General features: G+C 42.8%; 1 protein-coding gene across 1 annotated transcript in view; it reads right to left on the bottom strand.

Annotated features, from left to right (window-relative positions):
- Positions 1 to 13,773, bottom strand: part of LOC136857665 (zinc finger matrin-type protein 5) — a 38,943-nt gene extending 25,170 nt beyond the window's left edge. Inside the window, exons 1-2 of the mRNA XM_068225266.1 lie at positions 13,569 to 13,773; positions 13,245 to 13,382 (exon numbers count right to left, since the gene is read on the bottom strand). Of these exons, the coding sequence (XP_068081367.1) occupies positions 13,245 to 13,382; positions 13,569 to 13,695 (265 nt within the window). The 5' untranslated portion in view covers positions 13,696 to 13,773. The remainder of the gene's footprint in view (positions 1 to 13,244; positions 13,383 to 13,568) is intronic.
- Between the last annotated feature and the right edge of the window lie 286 nt (positions 13,774 to 14,059).

Genomic DNA, 14,059 nt, shown 5'->3' with positions numbered 1-14,059 from the left:
ATCATTTATGTGTTATTCAGTTTTACCGTACCGACTGTGATAAGAGTAGTATTTCAGAGGCGGAAGAAAACTAAATGCGAAGGCCTACAATATGAAAAGCGTATAACATTGATCAACAATAACATTACATTGACCATTGTTTGTTGTGATGTTCTTTCTCTTATCGTGCCCTCAACTCTGATAGATGGGATTACTGTTGTGTACCGAATATAACAGCCTGACTCAATATTGGCGGGAAAGAGCTGGGGAGTTAAAAAACTGTTTTCTTTAGCATGCCATTCCTCTGGTTCATACATTGTCTGATACTGCTGGTAAGTAACACACTGGTTCATCAGTATTCCAGCTATTCATTCCCTACTCTGATGCACTGTTTTGAATGAGCAGTGTGCAGATTTGGCAGAGGCTCACTTAGTAATAGTAGTATGACCTGGTCTAGAATTATAATTTAAGCCTATTCCAAATTACAGCACTACAATTCATTAATAATTCAAAATTCAACCCTGAAAAGAGACGTTACTTAAGAAAAGCGTCTTCCTCTCCACTTTAATTAAATTCTGCATTCATTTTGTTTGAAATTAGCAGTGAAGAGGGGTTTTCTCCTCTGGCTTGGAGGAAAAATTTGCCTCCAAGTCAGATAGATTTTCCGCCACCAGTGTAGTGAAATGAGATTTTCCGACTCATCGGGTATCCCTAGGAAAGGGATTAGTAAAAGGGCATAGATTTATCCTCCTGGGACACACCGCTATTCGACCCCCCCCCCCCCCCCCCCCCCGAACGAAAAAAGACGAAGAGCTCATGGATCAAGGCTGTGTGGCTTGGCTATTCTAGCTCTGGAACTTTGGACTGTTAGATTGGCAGCGTAGTACTGTTCGTTAAAAGTGAAAAAATGTGTTGTTTTTAATTTGATCGAGTATTTCACATTGCTTTTAATCGTGCCATTCCTACTGACTTCATTGTAATGACCTATGTTCATTTCACTTGGGAAAACCACTAAGGCAGTCTTTCTGAGAATGTAAAAAAGCAGGTGGAGAGTGTCTGCCATTATAATGAACACTCCCCACCGTGATTGTAACAGAGTATGAAAGCAGACCTAACATCATAATGAAAATTCCCTAACCCAGTCTTCATATGAGAAGACGTTTGGTGACCTCCCCGTCGCGTTTCTAGGATAACGGTGCTATGCAATATAATACAATCTTGCTCACAAGGTGTACACTACTTAACATAGAATTCTGTACACAATGTACAATTCCGTAGCGAAGCACGGGTACATCAACTAGTATACTAATATATAAAGAGGTAAAGTTTGTTTGTATGTAATTGCTAATCTCAGAAACTACTGGACCAATTCTAAATATTCTTTCACTAAATAGAAAGATACATTATCCCTGGGTGCTATAGGCTATATTTTATTTTCAAAATCTGAGGGGGAAGGGGGGGGGGAGGGCGACGTGGGGAAGTATAAAAATACTAGGCTAATATAGGCGAAATATCGAATTTGTCGTACAAGGACCAGTCAAAGCCCATTTTAAGCCCCTTACGCAAAGAACAAAAGTCGGTAAGCACTACGGGCCCGAACGCCATCTTTAAGACCCTAAAACCAACATTATTGAGATAATGGCACCACACTACCCCTGCTCTAGGAATCGGATAAAGAAATGAACTGCCGTAACCATGGCAACATCAGCTCCAGTATGCTTACAGTAGCGAGATTATCTACAATATATCACAAAAACCTAACATGTTACAGACATAAAATTTGGTGTTTGGAATCTCCTTTAAAATAAAAGAACACAAACTTTTGTTTTCAGAAAATCCACTTAAGGGGTGAGGGTTGAAAAGAAGTGAGGAAGGAGTTGAACTCTTTATATGAAGATATACTGTATATATATCTCAGAAACGGAAGATGTTGCAGACGTTAAAATTGGTAGGCCGTACTTGGAATTTCTTTTAAAAATAAATTAATGCACTTTTTCTGGAAAATCCACTTAAGGGGGTAAAAATTTTTAAAAAGCGGGTGATATTTTAAGATGAGTATCTTCTTCTCTTCTACCAGTTTTCCCACACCTATGGGGTCGCGGGTGCGAACTGTGTCGCTCATGTGGATTTGACGCTGCTTTACGACTGGATGCTCTTCCTGACGCCAACCCTGTGTGTAGGGATGTAATTACTATTGCGTATTCCTGTTGTGATTGGTAATGTGGTGTGTTGAGTGAATATGAAGAGGAGAGTGTTGGGACAAACCCAAACAACCTGTCCTCAAGCCAGAAGAATTAATCACACGCGATTAAAATATCTGACCCAGTCCAAAATCGAAACCGGAACTCTGTGAACCGAAGGCCTCAACGATGAACTCTCAGCCAAGGAGTGGGGCAGTTTTTAAAATTAGTACAGTATGTCTACAATATATCTCAAACTTAACATGATACAGGCGTGAAAATGTGTAGCTGGAATCTCCTTTAGAAATAAAGAAACCCTTTTTTTGACTGTTTCTCACATGTACATTTCCATGTTGCATGTTCCAGTAGCCTGGTCATTTTAGCCCCAAAAGGCAATGCCACAAACGTGGTTTACAAAGAGGTTCTGGCGTACATGAAATGCAATTTTTCGGTGAGTTTTTGTACTTTAGGGATTTTCAGATAATGTCTTAGTGCAGTACCGAGGAACAATTAATTTTTATCAACTTACGAAATCCTGGTGAGTGAAGCCATGTGTAACAGCTAGTAACTAATATTATGAGTGAAGATATTTTATTAGTCATGCGTAAATCTTTATGAAACAGAATTTGGTTAACTAACAATAGTTTTTATGAGTTCTAATATTATTAGTTGGTTATATGAAACAGGGCCCAGGCGTACCAAGTGGTCCGTGGTCGAGCAAGCGGCTCGAAAACCACGTTGGTACTCGGACAAAAGTCCTTCTTTCTCCAGACATCACACAAGTCGGCGATTTACCATCCTCTCAAATAGCTTACACGGGCAGTTTGTAAGACAAATAGGTCTGTAACTTCCTGCATACTTAAGATTTTTGTCAGGCTTAAGGACAGGAATGACTATGCCCTCTCACCACTGAGACGGAAACTCGCCCTCTATCCAGATTTGGTTGAACACACGAAGGAGATATAATAGACTATCCTCACTAAGGTGTTTCAACATCTGGTTATGGACATTGTCTGGCCGAGGAGACTTGTCCTTGTAAATCGCTACGGCGCTGTGGAGTTCCCACTCCGTAAAGAGCACGTTATAGTCCTCTGAGGCTTGAGTGGCAAAACTAAGGTGATGAAATTCTGCCTCCCGCTTCAGAGCAAGGAAGTCACGATGGTAATTCCCGGAGCCAGACACATCTACGAAATGACTGGCTAGATGGTTAGAAATCGAGAGTGGTTCAGTGACGATACTACCTGCAATGGAAATTCCTGGTACAGAAGATGATCCTTGGATACCTGAAATACGTCGAAGTTTAGTCCGAGATGATAGGGTATGTGACGTCGTAGAAGACACATATCTCCCACGAAGCTTTCTCACTCTGTCAAATAATAACTCGCGCCTTGGCAAAGAGTTTCTTAAATGTTACCAAATTGGCCACAGTAGGCTGTCTACAACAGCATTTATGAGTGCAACTGCGTTCTTTGATAGCTGCTGTAATTTCTTCGTTCCACCAAGGAACAAGTTTTCGGCGAGGAGTCCCTGAAAATTATGGAATGGACTCCTAAGCAGAGCAAGAACAACTTGTGTTATGTAATTGATATCACCGTCTACAGTCCGCCTGGTCTCGTTAAAGACAGCTAGTGATGTGAACTTTGGCCAATCAGCATACAGCCTTGATGGATTTTTGTTTCAACAAAGTAAGGATAATGGGATAATGGGAAAATGGTCACTGTCACTGTCCACCAAAACAAACATTCGGCTGCATAGACTTAAGTCTATACGACAATATGCACCGTAATGTACACTAAAGTGAGTTGGTTCCCCTGTGTTCAAAATACATAAATCCAGCTCTGTTACTAATGTTTCCAGCTCTCTTCCCCTGGGGCAAGGCGTCTCAGAGCCCCCATATGGGTTGATAAGACGTTAAAATAGCCCAATAAAGGGAAGGGAGTTGGAAGCTGATCTATAAGATCAGTGACATTTATGTTAAGAGGCTGGCCTGGTAGAAAATAAACGTTACACACTGTTGCTATGACATGCAGCGGTACCTGCACCGCAACCGCTTCCAGTGGAGTTCTTATAGAAACCTCTTCGCTATAGGTATCAGAAAGAACAAAAATACCCACGCCACTGGACGCCTGGTGAGCATAATATCGTTCTGTTGAGTATAGTCTGAAATTTCTCAAAACCATATGATGACCTGGTCTGAAGATTGTTTCCTGAACACAGACTATACTCGCCGCGAACTCACTAATGAGCTACTGGGCGAGTTGGCCATGCGGTTAGGAGAGCACGGCTGTGAGCTTGCATCCAGGAGATAGTGGATTTGAATCCCACTGTCGGCAGCCCTGAAGATGGTTTTCCGTGGTTTCCCATTTTCACACCAGGTAAATGCTGGGGCTGTATCTTAATTAAGGCCACAGCCGCTTCCTTCCAACTCCTAGGCCTTTCCCAACCATCGTCGCCATAAGACCTATTTGTGTTGGTGCGATGTAAAGCCACTAGCAAAAAGAAAAAATCTAATGAGCTGACACAACTCAGCATGATACCAGTCATAACTGTTACAATTCCACTGTAACAGTGCCATAGTGTGGACTATAAGAAAGAGTGTTAGGTTATGAGCTACAAAATCACTATCAATATCAACATCTTGTAGATGACAGCTCGACATCCATCCTGAGATCGACAGATGGCGGGACCGACACCCAGAACTTCGACGCTTTCCGGGGGGCGGGAAGTCCCCCTACGAGAGGAGCGTGCAGGTTTTTGAGCAGGCGAACCTGCTGGCGCAGACCCATACCCTCCAGATGGAGGGCATGATTCTCCCTTTGCAGAAGAAGTGCTCCTCTTCTCCGCCTTCCTTTTGTGTTTAGACGGGCTGGGAAATTACCTCCCTGGTCAACGATGCCGCCTCCGCCGGCTTGGGCACGGATTTCACCGACCTCTTCGGGGTGGAGGGGAGACTTAGCCTTCTCCCCCTGCTGTGCCGGCTTAGGACTGCCAGCCGGCATAGACTTCTTGTTGGTCGAAGGTTGGGTGGTCCCCCCCTTCGAGCTTTTACTCTTTGCGACTTTGCTCTCAGGAGCAACAGTCGCCTTTGGCACAGCGATCATCATGGGTAAAGACGTCGTGACAGACGAATCTGGGAGACTCAGAGCTATCATGCTGTAGTCTAGTGTACTGGCAGGTTTATTCGTGGAATTAAACTTATGGCGTGCTTCCTGGTTTTAAAGACCATCCAGAGTCTTGATTTCCTGGATCTTCTTCTCCCTCATATATGTCGGACAGTTCGATCTCAAGGAGAATGAAGACCAAAGCAGTTAGTGCACCTGTACGGAGTTGTGCACTCCTCCGTGCCGTGAGCTACTCTTCCACATGTAAATACACGGACTGATTTGAATGTGATACCATATGTCCAAATCTCTGGCAATAATAGCATCGCATAGAAGGCGCGAAGTACGGCCTCACATCACAACAATAAGTTGTTACCTTGACTTTGTCTGGTAACACTGACAACTTGAATGAGATCATGAAGGCACCAGAGGCAACGTCTTAACCGTTGACTTTGCACATAATGCGCCGGAACGCCACGGTTCTTCACGTCTTCCATCAACTCTTCGTCAGTGTTCAAAATAAGGTCACGTGGAAGATAACTCCGCGAACCAGATTCAAGGATTTGTGCTCCTCCACTTTGACAGGGATTTTGCCAAAATGGCCGCACTTACAGTAAGCAACTGATCGACCTGCAGTGCTGTACGAATCTTCAAAAGCAAAGCAAACTACCGTTGCGCATTTTCTTGAGATCCTCAAGTTTGCCGTAGACACATTCAATGTGCCTACTAAAAAGGATTGATTTTACCAGCTTAAAAACGTGCCCATCGGTTCTGGTAGCCACCCAAAACCTAGAGAAGCTGGACCCCCTCCTTCGCGCTGCAAATGTTCCCAGGGAGCTGAACCCCTCAAGGAATCAAATGTTAAAAACTTTGGTGGGAGACCACCTTGGGCATGTCGATGACATTTCGAAGCCATGCCCGTAATCATCCTCCCCGAATGCCAACCACTTCAATCAGGGATCTGGACGATGCCTAATATGGGATGACTGAGTAATGAGCGCTAGGACTCAGTCACCCACAATAGCATGTACCCCATAGCGTGTACAGAGCAGTAAATATAGAGAAAAAATTAAAAAAACAATAATAATATGTCCTTCTGGCATTCGGCTGTGTGGGGACCTGTGTTGTCACGCGGATACTAGTGCAAGGGTACACGACGCTCCCACCCGCCGATCCCTGGGTTGTCACAAATGCGAGCTTTCGGGCATAATCGCACATATAAAAGGCCTATCTCTGAGCAGCACGCATATCAAAAATTTGGAATCTGTCTACAACCCTCCAAAAATAAAGGGACCATGACCACATGACCCTTTTAGTCGCCTTCTATGACAGGCAGGGAGGATTACCTGTGAATGTATTCAGCCCCTCCCATCTACAGGAGGTCCAACACATGATATCAAACCGCAATCCATGTTTGAGCCTACGTTGCCCCTTTTAGTTGCCTCTTACAAAAGGCAGAGGATACCACGGGTGTATTCTACATGTGCGTCCCCCACCTACAGGGGGTTGGAATTCTATTAGCAGACAAATAAATTTGAGTGTTATTTTTAAAAGTAGGAAAGATCACAATATGAAGATAGAGTGGGAAATCATGAGGACAAATTGGAGCAAATAATAATTTATAGGAAGAGGAATAATTTACCAAGAGAGATGTTCAATAAATTTCCAAATTCTTTACAATTATTTAAGAAAAGAGTAGGTAAACAACAGATGGGGAATCTGCCATCTAGGCGCCTGCCCTAAATACAGATTAGTGGTGACTAAGTGAATCGCAGGGGGGGGGGGTTTCTCAGCTCTCTTCAAAAACTAAGTTTTTCATTCTAAATCTTAGTTTCACCTCACGTCCATAACACATATCTGCATTAAGCTGTTTAATAATGTACATTATCAAGCTATCAACAACTACTGTCAAAACAACCACCACCAGGAATCAAAAAACATACTACAGACATGTTTGAACATACTGTTTGGCTACACCTACAAATAAAATAATTTGGTAATTCTTTCCCACACAAGCATAACAGCCACACAATACTGATCTAGACTTCAGTAGAGCGTGAGAAAACCTCGATAGCTCCGACAGCTGTAGGCTCCCTTACCCACTGCTGCATGATGCTCATTTGTTGTTGGGGAGTTAATGGCCCGATTGCAGAAACTGTATTTATACGATGTCTATGGTTAAACAATGCCTAAGTATGGTTGCCACATTGCAGAGACGTCATTTATCACTTAGACACTGTCTAAAACCGATCATGCTTCAACACTGCCGAGAGCACTGTTTAACCTCAAATGAGAGGAGTGAATCACAATCAGAGGTTATGTACCATGAAATATGTAATTTGTATTATCATGTTGAGACGATTCCGGGAAGAAAGGTTAGTCCAACGGCCTCTCAGTGGGTCGCCCACTGCTAAATCGCAGCAATTCGTTTGACATGCATGGGGAGATGGATCTTAAAATAAGGTTTCGCTTTTCGATATTTGTTTCTTGAGACTGACAAAGTGACAGTCCGGTAACTGTCAATTTGAATACAATTCTTGGCAACCGATATATTTTATTATATACATGGGCTAATTTCCATGGAATTATAGGTCACTTCCACTACACACATATCAGAATTACGTGTCCCGATCGTCAGAGGACTATCACATACATCAACCGGGAGGGATTCACTTATATTTACTGCCAAGTAAACACACATAATAGTAAAAACTTAAAAGTAGGTTGTATGGGTTTTTTATATATAATCATATAAGTTTTCGGCAACTATCAGATAAGAAAAGGCAAGTGGTGGTGATTATTGTTTAAAGAGGACTGGGGAAGAAGAGCCGTGGCCATAATAACAGCCCTAATATTTGCCTGGTGTAAAAATAGGGAAACTATGGAAAACAATTTTCACGGCTGCCGATGATGTGTTTCGAACCTACGATCTCCAGAATGCAAGCTACATCTATATGGCCCGTAACACACACTCGGTTGCACATTACTATTGCTTCATCTTCCCTTCGTCGAAGCTACCGTATTATGAGTAGATTACACTCACTGTAAGAATGCTATAATGAAAGCTACACTTCCCCGTACAGTGGAGTGTCGCTTTAGTGTCGATAATATTATGAGATTTAATTTCTACCAAAAGCAGTGATACTCTTATCTAGGGGTAAGTCATGCTCAGCCATATTTGACTAATGTGTAGGAAGACAAACAACTGACTGGCGTTCGGCGCGCGCACCGACGAATTTAATTGGTTGCGACAAGCAGAGAGTTGCATGAAAGATACTTCTGTCCCCATTTTCAAACCAAAATTGAAACTTTAAGCGATGTCTAATTAAACATCGACTGATCATTGTTTATGCAATGGAAGATCGTGCTTGATTTAGACATCGTTTAGGTAGACGATGTCTAAGGCTTAAAACTAGTCATCGTTTCTGCAATTGGTCCAATGAGTCTGTATAAACTGAAAGTATACTTTCAGTATAATAGGTTAGACTTTATTTAAGAGAGACAGACAGACAGACAGACAGACAGAGAGAGTGTGAGTCTCTCTCTCCAGCCCTCACCCCCCTCTATTAGCTGAAAACCACTACAGGTTAAGACTACATTTAGAGTGGAGGAGGCGGTGTGCGAATGTTTTTAATTAAACACCAATGGTTAGTTTGCTGCTGGGCACAAACTATTAGACTCTCGTTTACGATTGTTCATTGCAACAACAATTGATAATGATATCAGTGTCGAATTCTGGGTTCAATATCATAAGGTATAAATGTCAGCTTACGGCAGAGGCTGTTGATGCAATTAGTACGGGAATTGTAGCACTATTTATGTTAGGTGATAGAAGCAAATACATTTCTGGGGGTGCATTGTTGCATCCCTAGTTTATGCAATCAACACCTCAATCCCCTACTTGTCTTATGAGGTAACTTATACAATTCACCTTTCAAAATACTGTCATTTATGCTGCCAAGCATTTGTTCAAAACTTATCTGGATTTTATATTTGCACAATTATTTGCATTATGTTGCACGACACAGACAAGTTTTATGGCAATAATGGGAGAGGACAGGGCTAGAAGTGGGAAGGAAGCAGTTGTAGCCTTAATTAAGGTACAGCCCCCAGCATTTGTCTGGTGTGAAAATGGGAAATGCCAGGCTGAGTGGCTCAGACGGTTGAGGCGCTGGCCTTCTGACACAAAAAATGGCAGGTTCGATCCTGGCTCAGTCCGATGGTATTTGAAGTTGTTCAAATACATCAGCCTCGTGTCAGTAGATTTACTAGCATATAAAAAACTCCTGCAGGACAAAATTCTGGTACCTAGGCATCTCTGAAAACCGTCAATAGTAGTTGGACCTAGTAGGACATAAAAAAATTAACAAAATGGCAAACTACAGAAAACCACCTTCGGGGCTGCTGACAGTGGGATTTGAACCCACTATCTCCCAAATGCAAGCTCACAGCTGCATGACCCTAACTGCATAGCCAACTCATTCCGTGATTTTATATTATTTTAAGAAGACAATTAGCCTGGATAACATCTGATAAGGATTAGCTGTAAGATATCCACAACAGCAAATGATCAATAAGCACTAGTTTCACGTGCTGCCCTCCATCTTAGCAGGTTTTCACCCATCCATGTCACCTCGTCCATTTGTAATTTACTACTTAAATAAGAGATGTGTACATTTATATTGCAGTGGATTAACAAAACCAAAATTTACTATCCCGAGAAGCAGCATGATTTACTATCGACTAAATTTACTCAACTACTTTTTTTTTTCTTACGAGTTTCCCACTTGACACAGTTTTTACCCATAATAGTGGCTGAATGGGCTGCACACTGGTGCATCGACGTCTTGTTATCCAGCACTGCTTCTCACAGTGCAGCCTCGTTCCAAAACAGTTTATTTCACTGCTCAATACACGCCATGCAATCAAGACCTTCTTGATTCACCGTACTTGCTGATGCACGATTCATGACAGTCTCATAAATGACTCACAACTGATGCCACACTGACTCACTTAACACTAACTCAGCCTCACCAGGCCTGCAGAAAATACTCTTAGTTTCCACTTCCGGATCATTCTGGGTGCATTTATTTGACACTAATCAGCTTCCAGTTTCTTCCAAGAGCTCCCTTGTTATAAGCCTCAGCAATTTGCTGGCGCTATTGTTTTGCTTGCAGCTGACCTACTTACCCTGTTAGGCCTACCACTCCGCTAGCATTGTCGGCACTAGCCAGTCCCCATACAATCTTGGCCTTTATTGCCACAATATTTATAGGAGAAAGTTTCAAAATAGTATTCTATTATTGCCCAATGTCATTCCTAGATCTTGCTTTATACTAAGAATAGCAGAAGTTAGCATGAAAGGGTGAAGGCCTTGTCCACTACCACTCACCATACATGTACGAAGGTTTGGGCAAAAGTCATGGCAACTATTTTTTTTTCCTTGAAGATACCAGTCCGGTTGGAAAATGTGACATAGGCTATACAGACGAAAGGACAAGGTGTTAACTACAGTACATGTGTGGACAATGAATAGTTCTGAAATATTGTAACACACTAATTTGTAACGGTAGTATACAGGGCAATATGGCCTTCCCGGTGCAAAAGAATGACAACACAGTACACATAAAGTTGACATGACAAACCTGGGCCTAAAGACCCTCAAAGTAGTCCCCTGCTACTGACACCACATGCTGCCAACGATGTGGGAGGCGCTGAATACCATCTGCCTCAGCATTTGCCGCACCATGTGTGAATCGGGTCACCTGTTGGCGCACAGCATTAGCAATGTCCTCTCGTGTTGCAAACCACCTACCACGTAGTGGTTCCTTAATCTTTCGAATGAGATCAAAGTCACCGGGCGAAATGTTGGGAGAGTATGGTGGGTGCTCCAATTCTTCCCATCCCCAACGTCGCAGTAGCTGCCCTACACACATTGCTTTATGTGGTTTTGCATTGTTGTGCAGGAATTTTGCACTGTCCACAAGGTCCGGGCGTTTCTCCCAAACGCCATGCCGTACCTGTTGTAATAGGATGTCCCTGTAGTACTGTGCGGTCACTGTTCTGCCATGTGGAACAAAGTGGCAAAAAATTACACCCCTGACGTCAAACGCGACGTTCACCATCAATTTGACTGAGGGAGGATTCTGACAGACCTTCTGTCTCCTTGGTGATCCAGCATGTCACCACTCCGCGGACTGACGTTTCAGTTCTGGTTCATACGCCCTGGCCTAAAATTCATCAATGGCGATTATTCATGACAAGAATTGATCACCATCCTGTTGCCAGCATGCTCTCTAACTCCAGTAGCATCCATCGTCTGTCTTCATCCAGGAGCTGCTCGACAAAGGCACGTGCCACGTCGGTCCGCACACTGACAGGTCGTCCCGAACGTTGCACATCATTGGTTGACACAAGTCCTTGCTAAAACTTTCCTACCCACCGTGTTACTATACGGTATGGTAAGGCATTATTCCCAAGTGCTTCCATTAATTCACTGTGACATTCCATCACATTTCTCCCTTGGAGAACGGCTATTTTGATGTAAGCGCGCTGCTCAACACGGGTTACGTCCATCTCGCACGACACCCACCAACTGACTGATTTCACAGCCCTCGCTGCGCTACTACCAGCTATCACAGAGCCATCTGTTGTTCTGCATACACACTATGCCTGCAGAACTTCCACGCGACATATATACGATTGTGATCCGTTCACATATCTACAAGAAAAAAACATAGTTGCAATGACTTTTGCCCCAATCCTCGTATTTGTCAATACTCCAACATCACACATTGCCATTGCTCACCCAACCAGGCATCCTACAGCATGGGCAGCTATTAAGCATGCCGAACAGTCAATTGCGACATCTCCACTCTTGCACCTACCTCATTGTTACATACTGATACCTACTCTCCACTACCCACCTTCCCAGCTGCCTCTTTACTGCTTGCTTCTTCAGTGTCAAGTAGGTCCCCCTGAGACAATTTCAATTTGTTAATCTCTGAAGCTTCCAATATAAAATAATTGAATACTAGGAAAAGATTCCATAGGCGCTTCGCGGAGAGATCAAACATGGTATGGCTCCGATGATGTCATAGAAATTACCAATACAACATCGTGCGGATCGAACATCACAGTGACAACACAAGGCTGCCAACTCAGAAATTACAAATTTTTACAAGACTGGTCTGAATAGGTTAGGTCTGGTTAATGACAAAACCATGATCTGAATTGGTTAGGTTCTGCCTTGTGACAAGACAATTGGACTGGATTGGTTAGGTCTGGCTTGTGTCAAGACCATTCAGCAGAGGTTGCAATGGTTATAAGGTTACAGTGAAACTAAATTCTATATACATCTAGAATAGATCAATCGCTACCAATTCAAACTGCACTGCATGGCAGCCTTATGGGCACATGATGGAAGGTCTATCAGAACAACAGAAGACTAATATTCACGACAGCAGACCGAAGCCGGTCAATAGCAACACATAAAATAGCAGCAAATCTCAGATTTGCATTGTCTCCATATAGGCCTATAGGCCTATAAGCAAGAATACTGCCAGCAGCAGGTTTGCGAGTCCTGGCATGCATAATGGAACGATCTCTCCTCTACACTACTTCAGATATCGTTTCACGTCATTTTATTTTTCACCTCTGTAAGCCGGGAAGGGTCTACGGAACTACCACCGAATATTAATAAAAATGTTTATAGTTTTACTTCCCAATAACAATTTTCACGGCGTTCGGAAATGCCGAGGTTACAGAATTTTGTCCCGTGTGACTTCTTTTATACGCCCTATGTCGGTAGATCATACGTCTACCGTCACGACGCTGGCGTACCTGAGCCCTGTCAAACAACAATGGACTGAGACGGAATCAAATCTGCCATCAGAGTTTCTCAGCCCTGCGCACTCTCAATAGCAATTGGATGCTGGAAGCAATTATGTAAAATCCTTACTCACGACTTTATTCTGTGTCTCACCTCTTAACCTAAGATTTTCCATTTCTTGAGGTGTGTAATGGGAATATCTGCAATTGCTACCAAACACGCATTCCCCATTTCTTTGATATCTCTTGCATGGAATCTTAGCAGACTCTTCTAATAAAACTGTTTTTCCATCTGTAAAGAAAAGTAAATGAGGAAGTATTAATTAATGCACTTACGGCCACAAGACGAAAGTGCCAAACCACGCAGTTTAGTGCACCTAATGCACCCCTGGCAGTCCATCATCTTCAAAGTATTACCTTCAGATTAAGCTTCAATCATAACAGATTTTCAAACAATTCCCTAGTGTAAACACCATACCTTTAAACTTGTCATAGTGCTCCTTTCTCAATCTGATATGAACTGATCCATTTAAATGCTTCTTTCTTGCTTCAATGTCGTCGACGAAAGACCGGTCACAGTAGTCACAGAAATATCTCTTTCCCATTTCTGCAACAATACTGGAACAACCGACAGATACGTAACAGCACCACCTCAGCACCCAAACCCAACCCAGTGATCACGATAGTTTGTTGTTGTTGTTGTTGTTGGTGGTGATGGTTTTGGGGCTTTTATCGAGGTCATTTCGCCCAGTCCACAATTCTTTACTTGCTGAATAACACTGATACAATCAAATACAGTAGAGACAATACGCGACACTCAGCGAGATATCGAGGGACAGCTATAAGAGCTCTCTCTAGCAGCTTAACCTGAGAACTACTGATTCTGTCATAAGAGTACGTATATTTCTGTGTGAAGTTTTTGGTGTTATTTATGCGTTTTCAGTGAGTTGACATAATTAAATAGTAGCG

Source organism: Anabrus simplex, chromosome 1 (genome assembly GCF_040414725.1).
Source record: "Anabrus simplex isolate iqAnaSimp1 chromosome 1, ASM4041472v1, whole genome shotgun sequence".
Classification (NCBI taxonomy): Eukaryota; Metazoa; Arthropoda; class Insecta; order Orthoptera; family Tettigoniidae; genus Anabrus; species Anabrus simplex.
This window is presented reverse-complemented; position numbering and strand designations above follow the sequence as displayed.